This window comes from Protopterus annectens, chromosome 9.part0 (genome assembly GCF_019279795.1).
Source record: "Protopterus annectens isolate FY-2018-M chromosome 9.part0, PAN1.0, whole genome shotgun sequence".
NCBI classification, from domain to species: domain Eukaryota; kingdom Metazoa; phylum Chordata; order Ceratodontiformes; family Protopteridae; genus Protopterus; species Protopterus annectens.
This window is the reverse complement of record NC_056743.1, coordinates 69,219,200-69,239,433: the sequence shown is the minus strand read 5'-3', so window position 1 is coordinate 69,239,433 and position 20,234 is coordinate 69,219,200. Positions and strand designations below refer to the sequence as shown.

The window sequence follows — 20,234 nt, the reverse complement described above, 5'->3', positions numbered from 1 at the left end:
GGAACATTAAACGTGTATATAGCAAATATGCAAATGATATTACAACAAAATAACTGGGCGGCCACAGTGGTGTAGTGGTTAGCGTTGTCGCCTCACAGCAAGAGGTTCTCCGGTTTGATCCTCGGCTGGGGTGCCTTCTGTGCGGAGTCTGCATGTCCTACCTGTGGTCGCATGGGTTTCCTCTCGGTGCTCCGGTTTCCTCCCACATCCCAAAGATGGTGGATTGGACACTCTAAATTGGCCCTAGGCGTGAGTGGTGCAAGTGTGTGTGTGCGAATTCCGTGGAAGGGTTGGGTGCCAGGCTGGCAACTCGACACTGTAAAACTCCATTGCCAATCATGAGCAGACAGATGATCCGGTGTGGCGACCCCTAACCGGGAAAAGTCGAAAGAAGAAGAAGAATTACAACAAAATAGCTATCAGTGCATCAAAATTACACATATCCTTGAAAAGTAAAGAAATAAAATGAATAATTTCATCTACTAGGGAAATCTGACATTAGAGATTAGTTATCTTTAAATCTAATAATAACAGTTTGTCATACCCTTTTTTTGAAAGAGTTAAACACCAATGTAAGCTCTTCCTTCAATCTGACTAAAACAAAAAATAAAACTGTAGTATATTTTTTTTCAATATAATTGCTTCTGGACTGTTCCAGACACTCTTTGCTTTCACAAGGAAATCTGCAAGCAGAGATCAATGTACCTTCTAGAGAGATTCTCTTCTTCTAAAATTGCAATTAGAATATTTTCTTTACCTGAAGTTTTGGAAACTGAATCACTGTAGGCCTGAAATTATGATGTGAATTGGAACAACATGTATAGGGAAAATGGCCAGACAGATAACGTTTTGTTTCATCCACTTAGTTGTTCCTTTACTGTCCAACATCTTCTACACAATTGCCTTCAAAACACACCATGTCAAAATTCAAGTACTCCCGATAAGCTACAGATGTTTTTCATAGTGTGAATGTATTTTCAAGTCCAGAATTTTACTCTGCAAGGCCTGTTGTTTCTTAGCTTCAGTGCTGACATCACTTACTTGGGCTGTTTCAAAGTCAACTGCAGCAAACTTTTTTTCATTTCAGACATTTGTGCATTCAACAACTGTCAAACTTTCCCAACCAAACTTGCTATATTTTATGCTTTTGTTACATTACAGACATGCATTAATAGTGGCAACACTTTACAAACATTACTGAGAACTGCAATATGTTTCATGAACTTTTATAACAAAGCATCAACTTCTTAGATTTTTATCATATTAAAAAGTACAAAATCTACTTTTTTAGATTGCAAATGCCAATAAAAATCTACATTCACAACTTGACTGACCCTTGTGCACACAGAAGCTTACAGCTCGAGGTCCGCAGCCTGAATTTTCCCACTATTATTGTTAACCAATATAAACTTGCTTAGTTTATTCTCTGACAATACTCTTTTGCCCCCCAAACATCACAAGCAGATTTCCTTCCAAAGTAGTCCAGGCAAGTGAAACACAGCTAAGAGATTACAGCAGTATTCATAAAGGCAAAAATTGCATCCTTATTTTATATATTTAAGCATACTTTGTACAAAGAATAATTTGCTATTTATGTAAACTGATACTTTGCAAACTTAACTGTACTGTAATCTGATCTCCAATGTGGTTCGTGCCTGAAAAGGGTCAGATAGCCAGTTAAATAATAAAGGCCTCACAGGTCATCTATAGTTAATGCAGGGGGGTGGCAATGCCATCATCATGTCAATGCAACAGTTGCTCCCGGAGGTAATTCAATGTCTGCTATGCAAACAATGTTTCCCGTACGCCACTCTCACTGCTCCTCATTAAATTCTTTGCTTCCTGGGCCTAGGAGAGAGCTGCCACTGAGGTGGACTCCCAGAGGAGTCTGGGATTAGCAAGTGAGAATGTCAGAAATGAGCAGTGAGGGTGTGTGGGGTGGGAGGGACAACAAACAAAAATAATTCTGATAAGAAAAGCTATATGAAAGTACAGTTTTGTACCTACCATAAATGTAGATGTCCGATAGGCATGCATCTGCAGTCCTTACAAATGGGCTGCCTGACGACAGGACAACCCATTTGTAAGGACTGCAGATGCATCCTTGAAGGACATCTTCTCTAAAAACACCAGACTATAAACTCTACAAGCAAGTCCAAACTGGAAACAGTTTCCAGCAAAAGCATCTCCCAAGCAGTCTGAACACCCCCACATTACAAACACCCATTAGCTGAGAATCAGATGAAGAAGGCAAAATGTGACGAAGGCACAATGTGACCTGACAGATGTAACAGAGAGAGATGCCTTTAACAGAAGACATTAGTGCAGTCAATAAATCAGCCTCAAGGTTCAGTGTCTTCCCTTACAGGACACCACAAGAAACATAGAATGGGTTAATTTCCAGAAATTGGGTTACCTTAGTAGCATATTGTCATTGGAATTTCAGCATCCTCAGCTCCCAAAAAGAGAAGTCTAGAAGAGACGTTTATTTCCTCCCGTTCCTCCTCTAGATGACCTTCCAGCAGCCCATTTGATATTTTTTTCTCTTTATCATTTCCTCATCACCACACAGGACTTGCTCTTCATAACCTGGAAAAGACCCCTGGGAAGAAGTGCCCCGTTTCAAAATGATTACAGTCACGCATTTTGCAAGTTGTTCTTTCTATCATTTTGTGCCCCTAGTGTTAGCAGTCATCAATCCCCTCCTAAGTAACTAGCTCATACATTCCCCCCATAAATGAAGGGTAGGGATTGGCCAGAAAGGGCCATCATTTAAGAAGCAATCACATGTGGTTTAATTTTTGAGTTTACTGGTCACTAATCTCCAATATGCATGTCTCGTACTGCCCAAGGATTGGGCACACAATAAATGTGCAGGTGAGGGCATGTCACCTGCCCTGCAAGTGACTTGGCCTTTCAAGAATACCATGACCCTGAATGCCTCAAAGCCAGTCAGACAGAACTCCTGGGTGATATCTGATCTCCATGAGAGATTCTCCATGGGAACATCTGCCTGGATATGTGTCCCCCTTCTGAAGAGGAGCAAACCAGTAAAGCAGTATCACTCATCTCTTCCACAATGCAGCTCTGATTGGTGACCAAGCCGGTACTTGAACTCAGATCACATGGTTTGTAATCAGTGCTTTACTCCTCTCCACCATTACAGACAGCTTATTTTGCAAGTGGAAGTTGATGGAATGAAACGCAGGACTATGGGATAAAGCAAGGCTCACTGCATTAACCCTCTGAACTAAACTGACATATAAACTAGAAATACAAAAAAAAGGACTCATATAGAAAAGCAAAGCACACTGTCCTCTATAGAAAAGTAAAACAGCTGTTATTTATGTATTTATTTTTGTCAAGAGTTACTCAGCTTGAAATCTATGGCGTTTTCCATATTTGGAATTTATCCCCAGTGTGCACTGACCCTTAAAGTTAGCTATGGTTAATACAGGATACTGCAAGAAGTACAACACCCTAAATGATGATTTTAGGGGCTCTCCAATGACATAAAAAACTTGATTCCCTGACTTTGCTTCTTTAGTGAATAATGTTATACTTACTTTTTTCCAGAAAATGGCATTCACTGAAGAGACTCTTTAAAACGCTGCATTTTTAAACTGTTGCATTTCAGAACTATGCCAAATGCCCCTTACTACAAGTGACACAGCTAACCTGCGCAGGAAAGATAATCTATAATGTTCTACTCAGTCTTCTAATGCTAGCTCTAATAACAGCAGGTGGGATATACAAAACTGGATTACAGTTTCCTGCATCACTGACTAGGCTCCCAGCAAAGTTCTAACAGACCTGCATTTAACAGGTAAAACACAGGAAGAGGAAGACACCAAGGTCCAAATACTAAGGTTTCAGTGCAGACAAAAATCACCTAATTAACCACAAATAACATCAGGCAGGAAAACAAGAATCAATTTCTAACACAAGCAGAAAAATAAAGGTGCCATGATTAGTGCTTACTGAGACTTGCTCAGATGAAAAGAAACTTGAAACGCCAAAAAAGTACAGTTGTGTACACTTACCATAAATGTAGATGTTCGAGTGTATTCACTGTTGCAGTCATTACATTTGGGTTATCTGCTTGCAGGTAGCCCTCAGTTGGCCTGATTAACAAAGTCTTGGGTCCTGCGTCGGTTGCTGTCCCTTCATCCATGACGTCAGGTCGTCAGTGGTATAAAACATGCAGCAGACGCCATTACATCAGTTTTTCTTGCCCCAGATGTCAGATGCCCCCCCAATGGGAAGCAATTAAATATAAAAACACAAAGATATACCTCCAACAAAAAAGCAAATACACCAAAAAGGTTTTTAAGCATAGTAAAGGAAAGTAGAGATATAGCCAAAAGAAGTTAGGGAGCTGGAGGGAGGGTAACAAGGACTGCAACAGTGAATACACTTTAACATCTACATCTGTGTACACAGCTGTACTATGTTCTTCGTGTTTCACTGTTGCAGTCATTACATTTGGGTAGATTCCCAAAGCTATGGTTGGGAGGAGGAATTTAGATAGCATTGGGGCCAGCTATAAGGCCCTGCAAGACTGCAGTGGCAAAGCCAGCCCTGGATTTAGAGAAAATTGGAAAATAATAATGCTTGGTGAAAGTATGTACAGAACTCCAGGTAGCAGCTTCAAGGATGTCCCTGGTAGGGATGCCTCTGAGAAAGGCTGTAGAGGTAGATGCAGCCCAGGTGGTATGAGGTTTGACCCCTGGGGGATAGGTTTTCCATGGTGCTTACAGCAGAAATGAATGCAATGGCTTATCCATTTAGAAATAGTTTGCTTTGAAATAGCCTTCCACTCTGCCCCTGCAGCAAATGCCACCAGCAGTTGGTCAGATTTCCTTTGAGGTTTAGTCCTGTCGAAGTAGAATCTGAGCTGTCTGTGCACATCTAAGGAATGCAGTATCCTTTCCCCTTTATTCTGTGGATTGGGAAAGAAGGTTGGCAAATGAATGGACTGATTAAGAGCCACACTGGATACCACCTTGGTCATGAAGGATGGATTGGTTCTGAGGGACACCCTGTCCGCATGAAAGATGACGAAAAGCTCCACTGCCATAAGGGCCTGTAATTCAGATACCCTTCTAGCTGAAGTGATTGCTAAAAGGAAAGCTGTTTTCAAAGAAAGAAATTTTAAGTCTGCAGTAGCAGCTGGCTCGAAAGGAGGTAGAGTGAGTTTCTCCAAGACAAAGTTAAAGTCCCAGGCTGGGGTTGGAGCTCTCCTGGGTGGTCTCAAATTTTTGGCCCCTCTGAGGAACTGCTTGAGCAGTGGATGAGAGAAGAGGGGAGGTTCTATGTTACAATGAGCTGAAATGACTGAGGCGTGGATTTTATTGGAGGAAAAAGACAGGCCCTTGTGAAGCATCTCAGTTAAGTATTGTAAAATCTGAGGTAAATTGGGCGCTGCTGTACTGGTTCCAGGCACAGAATATTTTCCATTTTTCAGCATAAGGATTTTCTAGTACTAGGCCTCCTTGCCTCTAAAATGATATCCATCACAGGTTTACTGAGGGATGGTAAAGGAGAGATTATGTAATTAGCCAGGCTGCAAGGTTCAGTGTTAGAAGCTGAGGGTGCAGAATCTGGTTCTTCTGCTGAGACAACAGGGAAGGAGTCTGAGGCAGGTGCCATAGGGATAACTGTGACACACTGCGCAGGAGGGGGTACCAGTGTTGGCACGGCCAGTCTGGAGCAATCAAAATTATCCTTGGTTTGCCCTGTTTGATTTTTAGTAGTACTTTGGAGAGCAGAGGCAGAGGGGGGGAAGGCATAGACTGATAGGTTTTTCCAGCTGAAGGACAGAGCATCCACTTTCCAGGCTTGTTTGTGGGGAGTCCTTGTGCAAAATTTGTCCAATTGGTAGTTCTGGAGAAAGGCAAACGAGTCTATATCTGGGCTCCCCCATTTGCTTGCCAACATGTTGAAAATCCTTGGTTCCAGTTTCCACTTGTGTGGGTCCATGAGGTTTTTGCTTAGTTCATCTGCCAGTGTATTTAATTTTCCTGGCAGGAACTGAGCTTGTAGGTGCACTTGGTAGCTGAAGGCTGTGTTCCACAATGCCATGGTTAGCCTGCAGAGGGGGAACAAATGTGTACCCCCTGCTTGTTTATGTACCACATAACAGTGGTGTTGTCCGTCTTTACTATTACTTGTCCTGGAAGGATGTGGTCTTTGAAGGCTGTCAGAGCATTCTGTACAGCTAACATTTCTTTTTGAATGATATTTAGGTGCATTTGACTAAGGTTCCATTTGCCCTGAATGCACTTCCCTGCCAGGTGAGCCCCCCATGCATAGTCTGATGCATCTGTTGTTAGGATTTGGGTGGCAGGGGGTGGTGTGAAGGGTAGTCCCTTGTTTTGGTGGCAGGCCTCTGCCCACCAAAGGAACTCTAGGCGTAGGCAAGGTAGGATAGGAATCATTGTTTCTAGATCCTGAGAATGCAGACACCATAGACTTTTTAGATACCACTGTAGTTTCCTCATGCAGTCTTGCATATGGAATTAGAAGAATGCAGGAGGCCATGAATCCCAAGGCTTGCAGTATTTGCCTTGCAGATAAGCAGGGTTTTTGTGGCCATTTGTTTGAAGTAGGTTGTCAAACGAATTTGTTTCTTTGTCGTAAGGTAAGCCATCACAGAAGTTGTATTCAAGCTTGCTCCCAGGAATATAATTTGTTGACAGGGTATCAGGTGTGATTTCTTTTCATTTATGGTGTACCCCAGACAAGTTAGAACCCTTTGTACAAAGGCCAGATGATTCAAAAGTATGTCCTGGCTTTCTGCCTGAATTAGACAATCGTCCATGTATGGGTATATCTGAATATTTCTTTGTCTGCAAAATGCAGTAACTGGAGCTAGGCACTTTGTGAATACCCTGGGTGCAGTAGATAAGCCAAAGGGCAGTGCAGAGAACTGATAATGAGAACTGATAATGCGTGTAGCCTGCTTTGAAGTGTAGGTATCTTCTGCAAGATTCCCTGATTGGGATGTGCAGGTATGCTTCTTTTAAATCTAGAGTTGCCAACCAGGCATATTTGCCTAGCATAGGAAGTAATTGGTGGAGTCAGCATCTTGAATTTTGGAATCTCCAAAAAGGTGTTTAGAGTAGAGAGGTCCAGAACAGGACGCCATGAATTGTCTTTTCTGGGTGCCACGAATAGTCTCGAGTAGAAACCTTGTCCATTTTCCTCTTCTGGTACCAGTTGAATAGCCCCCATGCTTAAGAGAAAAAGTACTTGTTTTTGGGCCTCTGCCCACTGATTTGTGGGTAGGTCTGGCCACCCGCTTGGTGTTGGCAATGTGTGGATGTGAAATCTGTATCTTTGAGACACTATAGTTAAAACCCATTTGTCCTGGGTAATAAGTTCTCAATTCTTTGCATGAAGAGCAATCTTTCCACCCAAAGGGGCACAGTCAGTTGATTAGTGCTTGGAAATTTTAAAAGGAAGTCACTGAGACAGTTTACCATTGGGGGGAGTCTTATTATGAGATTTGGAAGTGGAGGCCCCCCACTGCTTAGTTCTGTGTGTCCCCTGGGACTGAAACCTGGGGGTTTTGCGGTGTCTGGGTTTGGCTTGAGAAGACCCGGAAGGGGCTGGAAAGGACCAATTCTTAGTGGGCCAAGTGCCTACTAAATCTAGGAGCCAGTGCCTACTAAATATAGGAGGCTGAACTTATTAAAAAATCTTTAACAGTTTGCATAGATTTAGCTTTATCTTCCATCTTTTTAAGAACTTCCTCAGCCTTGTTGCCAAACAGGCGGTCCTGATTTAAAGGAGCATCCAACAATTTAGCTTTAACATGATCAGGCAAAGATTGCTCCTTAAGCCAAGTATGCCTTTTGAGCACAGACCCAGTAACAGCAGCCCTGCAAGAGGCCTCTAATGAATCAAAACCACATTGCAAAGTACGTTTTCCAACTTGCTCAGCAGAATGCATTAAATCCTGTATTTTTTTTATTTTCCCACACAGTCAGGAATCAACATCATTTTCTGTTTAAGCAGTCCAGTAACATGTTGCTGATACTTTAACATATGAAACTGGCAGTTTAAAGCCCTAATGGCCAAGACTGCATAAGTATAAACCTTCTTACCCCATCTATCCAGCGCCCTGGAGTCTCTATCAGAAGGGGTATGATTTTTAGCAGTAGAAGCCTTAATGCCCTTGGGCCCCTGTGAAATAGTCTCTGGATCTGCAATAGGATTTTTAAAAAGGAACTTGTGGGACTCAGGGACCCTGTAGTATCTGTCAGGTTTTCTGGGAGCAGGAGGCAGGGAATCAGGGGCCAAACTAGATTCCGAAAAAGCATCATCAACAATGTCTAGTACAGGAAGAATAGTTAAATGCCTATGTTGAAGTAGAAGAAGGAAATCCCTGTGTGCTGTGCATACCCTGGGACTGAAGCCTGGGAGCTCTGCTGGATCTGGGTTTGGACTAAGATGGTCTGGAAGAGGCAGGAAAGGACAAATTTTTGAAAGGCCAATGTCTACTAAACCTTGGAGCTTGTACTTGTAAAAAATCTTTAACAGTTTGCATGGATTTAGCTTTTTCCTCCATCTTTTTAAGAACAACTTCTGCCTTGTTACCAAACAGGCGGTCCTGGTTTAAGGGAGCATCCAGTCATTTCGCTTTAACATGATCTGGCAAGGATTGCCCCTTAAGCCAAGCATGCCTTCCAAGTACAGACCCAGTTACAGCAGCCCTGCAAGATGCCTCTAGTGAATCAAAACAACATTGCAAAGTATGTTTTCCAACTTGTTCAGCTGAATGCAGTAAATCCTGTAAATCCTTATTTTCAGCACAATCAGGAATCAACATCGTTTTCTGTTTAAGCAATCCATTAATATGCTGCTGATACTTTAACATATGAAACTGACTGTTTAAGGCCCTAATGGCCAAAGTTGCAGAAGTGTATACCTTCTTACCCCATCTATCCAGTGCCTTGGAGTCTCTATCAGAGGGGGTAGGATTTTTGGCAGTAGTAGCTTTAATGCCCTTGGGTCCCTGTGAAATGGTCTCAGGATCTGCAGTTGGATTTTTCAAAAGGAACTTGCAAGAGTCAGGGACCCTGTAATATCGGTCAGGTTTTCTGGGAGCAGGAGGTAAAGAGTCAGTGGCCAGGCTAGATTCCTAAAAAGCATAGCATCATCAACAATGTCTAGTACAGGAGGTATGGCTAAAGGCCTGTGCTGAGGCAGGAGTAAGAAATCCCTAAGCCTCTTTTTAGAATCAGAGAAATCCTGACTTTCCCAACGAAAATACTCCCTGAGAGTATGCAAGGTTTCACCAAAAGGGAAATCCTCTGGGGGGGGGGGGGGTAGAGGAAACAGAGTCCTCAGCATCAGAATCCTCATAAGTAGACAAGGGTAAATCCTGGTCATCAGAGGAAACAGAAAATTCAGAATCCTGGTCAGAAGTATCATAAGTAAACTAAATCCTAGGTCTCAGATGGGGTAGGCTGGCTTCCCCTGATTAAAGAAATAAGGTCTTCAGCCATTCTTATCATTTGTTTTTTAGGCATAGAGGCCTGATCATGCGGTCTGGGCGTCAGTTTTCTAGGCATGGTTCAAGTTTTAGGCCTTGAAGAGGAGGATGGGGTTGGTTTAATACACAAGTCAGTAGGCCTGAATACACCCACAGAAGCCAGTGCCTGCAGAGTGGCACCGGACCCATCCAAGGTAGAGACATCCGCAGATTCCACAGTTGAAGCATCTCATGGCATACTCCGAATGGGTCTCAGTAGAGGCCTGCGAATCTGAAGTAGTGGGTATCAGGGGCTGCAAAAGTGCCTCACTGAGTACTGGCGAACTGGCGACTGGCTTAGGAGAAGCATCGTCGGCAACTTTGGATCTAGGTGGCCTGTCTCTGTCTTTATCTTTGCATTTTTTTGGAATGTCGGTAGTCGGATGGCTTACCAAAGACATATCAGGATAACTGAACAGAGCAGCAAAATATTTAGTAGCGAAAATATACCGACAATGGATAGTTCGTGGTTTAAATAAGGCACAGGGGATTTTTGGCAGTAGCGGCTGCAACCCCTTTAGGGCCCTGAGAAATAGTTTCTGGGTCTGCAGCATGGGCTTTATACAGGTGGAAGTGAGAATCCGGGACCCTGTAATATCTGTCAGGTTTGGCGGGGGCCAGAGGAATAGAATCAGGTGCAGTACTGACATCATTGTACACATCATCAATTACAGTTAGAACCAGAGGTACAGCTAAGGGCCTATGCTGGGGCAAATGCAAAAACAATGAGATAAGTGTTCAGTGCGGACAGGTCGAGTATAGGCCTCCACTGGTTTTCTTTTCTTGGCACAAGGAATAGTCTGGAGTAAAATCCTTGGCCTTGTTCTGTAGATGGCACCCTTTCTATAGCTTTCATCTGAAGTAACTTGCTGATTTGTCTTAAAGCCTCTGCCTTCTGGTTTGGTGGAAGGTTTGGCATTCCGCCTCTTTTTGGCAAAGTATGGAAGTGAAACCTGTATCCTTTGTCTATTATTTGCAACGTCCATGTATCCTTTGTAATGCAATGCCAGTTTTTCGAGAATAAAGCCAGCTTTCCGCCCAAGGGTGCTTCCAGTTGATCCCTGGTAGGCGGAATCAGAGTCAAGTCATTGTGTCTGTCCTGTAGTAGTGGTAGTAGTTGTAGCTGTTGCACTACTCCTCTGGTTGGCAGGCTGCCACTGACGGCCTCTGTAGGGGCCCTTGGATTGACCTCTGCCTCTAGGGTGCCTGTTTCTGCCTCTCTGTGCTCTGGAGGAATCTGGAAAGGACCAATTCTTTGTAGGCCAGTTTCTACTGAACCTCGGAGGTTGAACTTGCAGGAAATCTTTAACTGTTTGCACAGATTTTGCTTTTCCTTCAACCTTCTTTAGAATCTCCTGTGCAGGGGAGCCAAATAAATGCTATTTCTCCATTGGAGCATCGAGGAGTTTAGCCTTGACATGGTCTGGCAAAGATTGCTCCTTCAGCCAGGCATGCCTACGAATTACTGCCCCAGTCATAGCTGATCTAAATGAAGCCTCCAGTGCATCATAGCCACATTTTAAGAAATGATTACTGACCTGTTGTGAGTTGTGTACCAAATCCTGAAGGGATTTACGGTCTAAGGGTTCAGGTGAAGAAAGTTTCTTATTTAGCTGATCTAACAAAAGTTCTTGGTACTGTATCATATGGAATTGACAGTTTAATGCCCTGGCAGAAAGAGTAGCAGATGTATAAACCTTTTTTCCCCATCTCTCTAATGCTCTAGACTCTCTTTCAGAGGGTAGGGGATTTTTGGCAGTAGCGGCTGCAACCCCTTTAGGGCCCTGAGAAATAGTTTCTGGGTCTGCAGCATGGGCTTTATACAGGTGGAAGTGAGAATCCGGGACCCTGTAATATCTGTCAGGTTTGGCGGGGGCCGGAGGAATAGAATCAGGTGCAGTACTGACATCATTGTACACATCATCAATTACAGTTAGAACCGGAGGTATAGCTAAGGGCCTATGCTGGGGCAAATGCAAAAAGGTCCTTAATCTTTTTCTAGAATCAGAGAAATCCTGACCCTGTCATTGAAAGTGTTCTCTCATGGAGTGTAAAGTCTCCCCAAAGGAAAATTCTTCAGGGGGGGGGAGGCTGAAGGGATAGATTCTTCTGCATCTGAATCCTCATAAGGCGAGTAGGCCCCTTCCTGGTGGTCTGACAAATCAGATCCATCCGTGGAGTAATCTGAGGAGTGAGGTTCAGAGGGGTCAGTCCTGGGCCTTTTGTCTGGAGGTGGTTGGGAGGCCCTGTCTGGGTGAGGTTGGGAACCCCTAATTAAGGAGATAAGGTCCTCAGCAAGACTGAGGATCTGAGAACTAGAGGAAGGCCTCTGGGATGTAGATTTGGCAGGCAAAGCTTTTGAAAGTTTGGCAGCTTTAGCCCTGGAGAAGGCCTTAATAGACATAGAAGCTGGGGGCCTAGCTGCCCCACGTGCAGGGGTAGAAATGTCCAAAGGTATGGTGTCGGACAAATCCTGAACACTAGCTTCGGTAGGGAGTTCTGAAGCCGACTCAGCCGGGGCCTCTCTGGCCTCGGTGGTCGGAGGTATGGTTTCAGTAGTAGGAATAGCCGTGGACTCGGTTTCAGCCGAAACCAAGACACTCGCGGTAGGCCTAGCCGTGGTTTCAGCCGAAACCAGGGTCATGAGTGTCGGTCCTTTTCCTTGCGTTTTTTTGACCATATGCGTAGTCGGAGTCTCCGACGGCATTTTATAAGCAAAATCGGTTCCAAAAAACTCCTCTGCAAACTCCAACCGACGACTAAGAGTCCGTCGGTTGAAGGAGGCACAGGCAAAACAAGCTGATACGTCGTGGTCTGGGCCTAAGCAAGGAAGGCAGTAAGAATGGAAATCCTTATCAGGTATTTGTTTCCCACAAGTTAAACAATTATTTACTTTGTCTGACATCGGCTGAGGCAAGAAAGAGTCCCCAACGGGGTACTTAGCTTTTTTCGAAGTCTTCGGTAGCTGAAATCACTGGATCTGACCGACCGGCACTTGCGAACAGCTTCTGCATCGGGCACCGCGCGGCAAGAAAGACTGAGGAAAATGGCGTCGGCTGATGCTTTTATACCCCAGACACTCTGACGTCGGGGAAAGTGCGACATCAGCCGAGGCCAGACCCAGACTTTGGAATCCGGCCAACCGAAGGGCTGCCTGAGGCAGGACAACCCATATGTTATGACTGCAGATGCATCCTTGAAGGAAATCTGCTTCTGCTTCGGGCACCGCATGGCAAGAACAACTGATGTAATGGCACCAGCTGCATGTTTTATACCCCTGACAACCTAATGTCACCGAAGAAAGGACAGCAAATGACACAGGACCCAAGACTTTGTTAATCAGGTCGACTGAGATCTAGTGCAAGCAGATAACCGAAATGTGATGACTGCAACAGTGAAACATGAAGAACATCTGAAAATTAGAACATTTTGCTAGGTATATCTGAAATTCAGCTGAATGATGGGAGGCCTCTGAATAAAAATAAAGCAAGCAATTAAAAAAAGGAAAGAACTAAAACGGAACCAGAGCTGCCTAGACACAAGCAGTAAGTAATGTCATGACAAGACTGCCAAGGCTATCTTTATCAAGACTGATGCAAAAGATGATCCTTCAAAGGTGTTAGAACAAGATTATTGTACTCCAGAGTTGTGATTTCTATATCTATGTTTAGTACTTCTGTGAAATGGTGTAAGCAGTCGGTTTCTAGGAATGCTCATCTCATCTGTTAAAAGAAAAAAAAGCACAGGAGAGCAGAGAGCAAAGTCGTATAATTGTGTCTCACCTCCAGTTAAATTTCTTGCAATAGTCTCCTGGGACATGCTATGTAGCCTCTTCATATAGTCATCACTATACCAGATGCGCAGCCTCTCTCCAGGCTGAACATCACGACACGTCCGGAAATATATCTTATCACTGTGCTGGAAGGCCATCAGATTTTGTTCCCTTTCCTCCCGTGATATTATTACATACCTGTAAATAAAAACATTAAAGACAATCTTAGTTGACAAAAGTCAACCTTTCCTAAGTAAAACCAAGAATGAATTTAGTACAAAGACATCAAGTCTGCAATTTAAAAAAAAAAAAACAAAACAAAAAACATGGGGGTAGAATTGGCTTAATGGTTAAGGTGTTTACTTCATAGACACAAGGTACAGGGGTTTAATTCAACCTTTCATCACTGTCTGGTTATTAGCTAAGCATGTAACAGTTTGCAGACCGACTGTCTAGTATTTACTTATGAATCTATGGTATAACAGCACCTCCTGAGTAACTCGTAAATATGATTATTACACGTATTATGACCTTTTTTCCATCAGTAGTGTTGCTAGAAAAACACTGCAAATTTCATACTTATGCAATAAGGGATTTTTACTCTTGTCTGGAATGATGAAAAACAACAGCAAAATACCCTTCAGGGTACCCTGATGGGCTAGGGGAACATGTTTCAAATACTGACATTATGAACAATGTTCAATTTTGCCTTATTGCACATAATTTTTTACCCATTAAAAAGCTGCATTTAACATTGCAGTTTAGAAATCATTTCTGTCATACCATGCTTGGCTTAACTTTCAATACCTTTATGTTTTAGCTTCACACTGTACAAACTATACACAGAGAGAGACAGAGAGTGAGGGAGAGAAAGGGACAGAGAGTCATGCACAATAGCTCACACACAGTTACCATATGGTACCGACTGGAATCTTTACACTGTTCAGAGTAATAGTACATTGGTCAGGTGGTCTAGTTCTCTATACCATCATGCCGTTTCTTGTCCCTAGAAAAAGAACCCCCCCCCCCACCATGCGAAACTCCAGGCCTGGAGCACAAGGCACCCAAAGATTCCCAGTGTGGTAAAGGGAGGAACCCTAAAGACCTTTTAGAAGGAAAAATAGGGAAAGACATTGGAAAGGGATAGGGAAGGGGATGCCCACCCAAACCTGAAAGCATGAGGAGGGGATGGATGGAGGCTGGGAAGATATACAGCAACACCAAAGATATTCAAACATTTACATTTATGGTAAGTAGATACGACTATGCTATGTTCAATGTGTTTCACCTCAGTAGTATTAACTATAAGGGAAGATTCCCACAGCTGAAGACGGAGGGACGTGTAAGAAAAAGGTAGATTTAGGAACAGGCTAGAATGCCCTGTAAGGCTGTAGAAGCAAATCCATCCCTGGATATGAAGAGAGTAGCAAGACTTTAGTGTTTGGTAAAGGTGTGGACAATGACAAAATGCAAGCCTCTAAAATACACCCCCCCAAAGAAAGGCACTGGTGGTTGCTGTAGCTCTGGTGGAATGAGATATGATGACATAGAATATGCTTTCCATGATGCTTGTAACAGAAAGTAATACATTTTGGAATCAATTTAGAAATGTTTTGTTAGATGGTAGGATTTCACAATTTCTTACTAACATAGGCTACAAAAAAGTTGGTTGGATTGCCCACATATTATCTGAGTTGTTTGTGAACATCAACAGAATGAAGGATACATTCTTCCCTATTTTGAAATGAGAAAATAATGCAGGGAAGTGAACAGACTGATTCAGGGTAAATTCAGAAACCACCTTTGGCATGAAAGAAGGGTTAGCCCAGACAGAATCCCTGTCGGGGTGAAAAATGAAGAAAGGTTCAGTGAACATGAGTACCTGAAGTTCTGTAACCCAACTAACTGAGGTGCTAGCCACTAAAAAAAGAAGTTATGTATTCACCATAACATTCCATCTGAGTAGTTGTACTTCATTTGTCTTCAACCTGTGGTCTATGTATCCGAATTGGATCCGACATGGCCGCATAACTGGCATTTGATCAGAGCTCCAAGCTCCTCCCCTTACTCATAATCCCCCCTTTCTCCTTCCTCCCTTCAGATCGAGTTTGCTGCTCAGCATAAAACATACATCCAACCCAACAAGACCTTGACACTACTGACAGTCCAAAGATTCCTAAATCAAGCAATAAGAAGGGACATTTCTGGAATGTACATCACCTGTATACATGGTCAAGACAATAGTGACAAGGTCGGAGGAAGGAGGGGGGGGTGGCTGAAGACAAATGAAGTACAACTACTCAGATGGAATGTTATGGTGAGTACATAACTTCTTTATCTAAAGTAGTTGACTTCATTTGGTCTTCAACCTATGGGACAGAGTCCCCAGCTACTAACACCTGGGAGCCCTCACGGAAGGATATTCTGGAGCACCATGAAGCCAAAGGATGCCCTGTTCCTGGATTCCCTGTTCCTGAATACAATGTCCAATTTGTAATGGGAGATGAAGGTATGAGATGAGGACCAGGTAGCTGTAGAACAAATATCATCCAGCGACACCCTGGACCAAAAAGCCGCTGAAATGGCCACAGACCAAGTGGATGTGCTTTTACCTGACCCAGAGGTGAAAGTCCCTTGATAGAATAAGCTCGAATAATGCACTGGGAAATCCAACGACCAACTGTCACTTTAGAAATTGGCTTCCCTAAGAATGGTTTTGAGTAAGAAACAAACTGATCAGATTTACAAAAGGATTTTGTCCTGTGCAAACAGAATCGCAATTGCCTGTGTACATCCAGCAGATGTAATTTATATTAGCCCCTGTTCTGGAAATTAGGAAAAAAAAAAGGAAGATCGATAGTCTGATTAATATTGGCTTCTGACACTACTTTGGGAAGAAAGGATGGATCGGTGCGCAGGGAGACCCTGTCCTTATGAAAAATCATGTAAGGAACTTTAATGGATGATGCTTGAAGTTCCGACACCCTCCTGCCAGACGTCAAAGCTACCAAAAAGGCAGTCTTCCAAGACAGATACTGCAAATCTACCGAAGCTGCAGGCTCAAAGGGTGGGGAGACTAAAGCCTGAAGCACAAAGGTGAGGTCCCATGGAGGCGACGTAGGATCCTTCACCGGGGGTCTTAAAAAAAAAAAAGGAACCCTTAAGGAAGGTCTTGCAAAGTTTAGAAGAGGCCAATGAAGACATTTTCCCCTGCATGAAAATTAGAAATTGCGGCCAGCTGGACTTTTGACAGTGGAGGAACTGGCAGCTTGCTGAAAGATCTCCGCCAAAAACTCCAATACTGTTGAGGCAGGTGCCTTAAAGGGATCCAAAGCCCACTGAGAGGCCCATATGGAGAACCCTTTCCACTTGCTACGATATAACCTCCTGGTGGAGGATTTGTGAGCTGCCACCAAAATGGTTTTCACAGGAGAAGATAAACCAGGATTCCTAATAATCAAGGGAACTGGAGCAGCCAAGCGGTGAGTTTCAGACTGTCCAGGTCTGGGTAAGGAATCCCCGAGGGATGTGAAATAAGATCTGTAGCCAGATCCAAGGTCCATGGTGGAACTACTAGGTGAGACCAGGGGGAGGGAAACCAGACTTGGTGAAGCCAGAATGGGGTAATGAGAATCATGGTGCTCCCCAGCCTGCGAACTTTCTGAAGAAACTTCAAAATGAGTGGTAGTGGGGGGTAGGCATAAAGAAGACCCGGAGGCCAAACATGGATCAGTGCATCTCTGGGGTCTTCTCCCTGAGGGGGGGCTCAGAGTGAAGAACTCGCTGCATTTCGTGTTGGAAGGAGATGCAAATAGATTGCAGCAAGGACGACCCCACTTTAGAAAGATCTTTTCCACTACTGAAGGATTCAGAGACCACTCGTAAGGCATCAGGATAGTTCTGCTGAGCCTGTCCGCTAGAATGCTGGACCGTCCTGGGATGTGCGTTGCCACCAGAAAACGGCAGGTGGAGATTGCCCATTGCCACACTTTCATGGCTTCTCTACAAAGAGGGTAAGATCTGGTTCCTCCTTGTTTACTGATTTACCAGACTACAGATACGTTATCTGTCTGGATCACAATTGTCCCTAGAGGAAGATGGGCATGAAGGGCCTGCAATGCAAGAAGAATCGCCCTCATCTCCAGGACGCTGATATGCAAACTGGTCTCGGATGGGGACCACATGCCTTGGACTGTCCCTCCCGAGCAATATCCCCCCCATCCTAGCTGGGAGGCATCCATAGTCACCGTGGTTTTGGGAAAATGTGGAAGAAAGGGGCGTCCCCCGACAAGGTCCGGGGAAAGAATCCACCACCGAAAAGAGTCCCTGCATACCCAGGAGATACGGAGTGGATGGGACAATGGAAGATTTAATAAAGACCATTGGACTGCTAGTGTCCACTGAAGGATTTGCATATGGAGTCGTGCTAGGGGTGATAGGGTGATCATGGCTGCCATGGACCCCAGTGTCCTCAGAACTGTCTCTGCTGTGGGAAACTGGGCCTGGAGAATATACAAGATGTGTACCTTTAGACTGTGTACCCTCTCTGAGGTGAGGGAAACTTTCAATTGGATAGTGTCCAACCGAGCCCCAATGAATTCTAAGATCTGAACAGGGACCAGTGACAACTTGCTGAGATTGATGGCGATGCCCAGTCTGTTCGCTAACAAGATGAAATAATCCCTGGCTCAGCAAAGCAGATGCTTGGCAGAGGCAGCAAAGAACCAATCGTCCAAGTAAGGGAAAACCTGAATGCCCTGAAGCCTCAGGTGAGCCTCTACTACTGCGATCACTTTGGTGAACATTCTGGGGGCTGTGTTGAGACCAAAGGGGAGGACTCTGAACTGATAATGATTGGCCCCCAGCCGGAAGCGGAGAAACCTCTAAGAGCGCCTGTCCATCTTGCTGTGATAGTACGTGTCCTGGAGGTCGATCGAGCATATCCAACCTTTGGCCTGCAGGTAGGGCAGGATGGATTGAAGAATGACCATCTGGAATTTCGCCTTGACTACTGACAGGTTAAAGATGGACAGATCCAGAATGGGTCTTAGGTCCTCTGTTTTCTTTGCCACTAAAAAGAAAGTACAGTTTTGTACCTACCATAAATGTAGATGTCCGAACAGGATAGCATCTGCAGTCATAACAAATGGGTTGTCCTGTCGTCAGGCAGCCCTTCGGTCGGCCGGATTCCAAAGTCTGGGTCCGGCTTCGGCTGATGTCACACTTCACCCGACATCATCTCTGCTGGTCTTCGGGTATAAAGGGATCAGCCGACGCCATTTTCCTCAGTGTTTCTTGCCCCAGATGCCAATTGCCCTCTAGGAAAGCTAAATTTTGGATAAATGCCAATGTTTCCAAAATAGTAGAAGGCAAACACAAAAAATAAGCATGTATGTACATATATACAAACAAATACACCATAAGAGACTCCCCCCCAGCTAGCTATAAGGAGGGCAAATACCCTAGGAGTACCACAGAGGGGAAGGAGGGTGGGTAATCCTGACTGCAGATGCTATCCTGTTCGGACATCTACATTTATGGTAGGTACAAAACTGTACTATGTCCTTCAAGGATGCATCTGCAGTCATAACAAATGGGTAGAATACCATAGCCAAACTAGGGGAGGAGGAAGAAGAATTATGGTGTAGTTAGGATCCCTTGCAATACAGCAGTGGCAAACCCTGCTCGGGATCTAGAGTATAGAGGTAAATTATAATGCTTGGCAAATGTATGCACGGAGGTCCAAGTAGCCGCCTCAATAATGTCCTTGGTTGCCACTCCTCGTAAGAAAGCTGTGGTAGTGGCTGTAGCCCTTGTAGAATGAGGTCTTATGTTCTGTGGAACTGGTTTTCCATGGTAGGAGTAACAGAATCTTATGCAATTTCCTATCCATTTGGAGATTGTCTGTTTGGAAATTGCTTTTCCTTCCCTTCCTGTTGCATAGGCTACTAAAAGCTGGTCAGTTTTTCTGTTACTTTTGGTTCTGTCCAGGTAGTAGCGTAACTGTCTATGTACATCCAAGGTGTGCAGCAGCCTTTCCCCCCTGTTCTGTGGATTGGGAAAGAAGGTAGGTAGGTGGATTGCCTGGTTTAAAGACACTCTGGATACCACCTTGGGCATAAAAGTAGGATTAGTTCTCATGGACACTCTATCTTGATGGAAGATTAGGAAGGGTTGTACTGCCATTAAGGCCTGTAGTTCTGAAACCCTCCTTGCTGAAGTAATTGCCAGTAGGAAAGCAGTTTTCCATGATAGGTGTTGAAGATCTGCTGTTGCTGCTGGTTCAAATGGAGGGAGTGTCAATTTTTCTAGCACAAAGTTCAAGTCCCATGCTGGTAACGGTGGTTTCCTAGGAGGTTTTACATTCTTGATCCCTCTGAGGAATTGCCTGAGTAGAGGATGCGAAAAGACAGGTGGATCAAGCTGTATTCTGCGGAAATAGCTGATGCATGTATCTTGATGGAGGAATAGGACAGGCCTGTATGTAGAAGCTCTGCCAAGTACTCCAGGATGTTAGCAATATCTATGTTCGAGACATCTTTTCCTCTTTCAGTACTCCAAATGACAAACCTTTTCCATTTTCCTGCATAGTTCCTTCTTGTTGAAGGTCTGCGGGCTTCAAGGATAATGTCTTTAACCCTTTGGGATAAGTCTGGGTTAGTAGCTGTTATGTGATGTTCCAGGCAGTCAGTTGCAAGGTTTTTAGGTTTGGGTGCATGATGTTGTAGTTGTTCTGAGTTAACATCAAAGGCATCAGGGGTATTGGCCACATTCTCCCCTGAGACATGCTCCTCAGCAAAGGATACCAGTGTTGTCTTGGCCAATTCGGAGCTATCAGAATTATCCTTGGACGTTCCTCTTTGATTTTCAGTAGTACCTTGTGCATCAAAGGCAGAGGTGGGAATGCATATGCTGTCAGGC

General features: G+C 44.1%; 1 protein-coding gene across 1 annotated transcript in view; it reads right to left on the bottom strand.

Annotated features, from left to right (window-relative positions):
- PRDM11 (PR/SET domain 11) overlaps positions 1 to 20,234 on the bottom strand; it is a 598,061-nt gene that overhangs the window by 244,574 nt on the left and 333,253 nt on the right. The window contains exon 7 of the mRNA XM_044082559.1: positions 13,324 to 13,511. Coding sequence (XP_043938494.1) covers positions 13,324 to 13,511 — 188 coding nt within the window. The remainder of the gene's footprint in view (positions 1 to 13,323; positions 13,512 to 20,234) is intronic.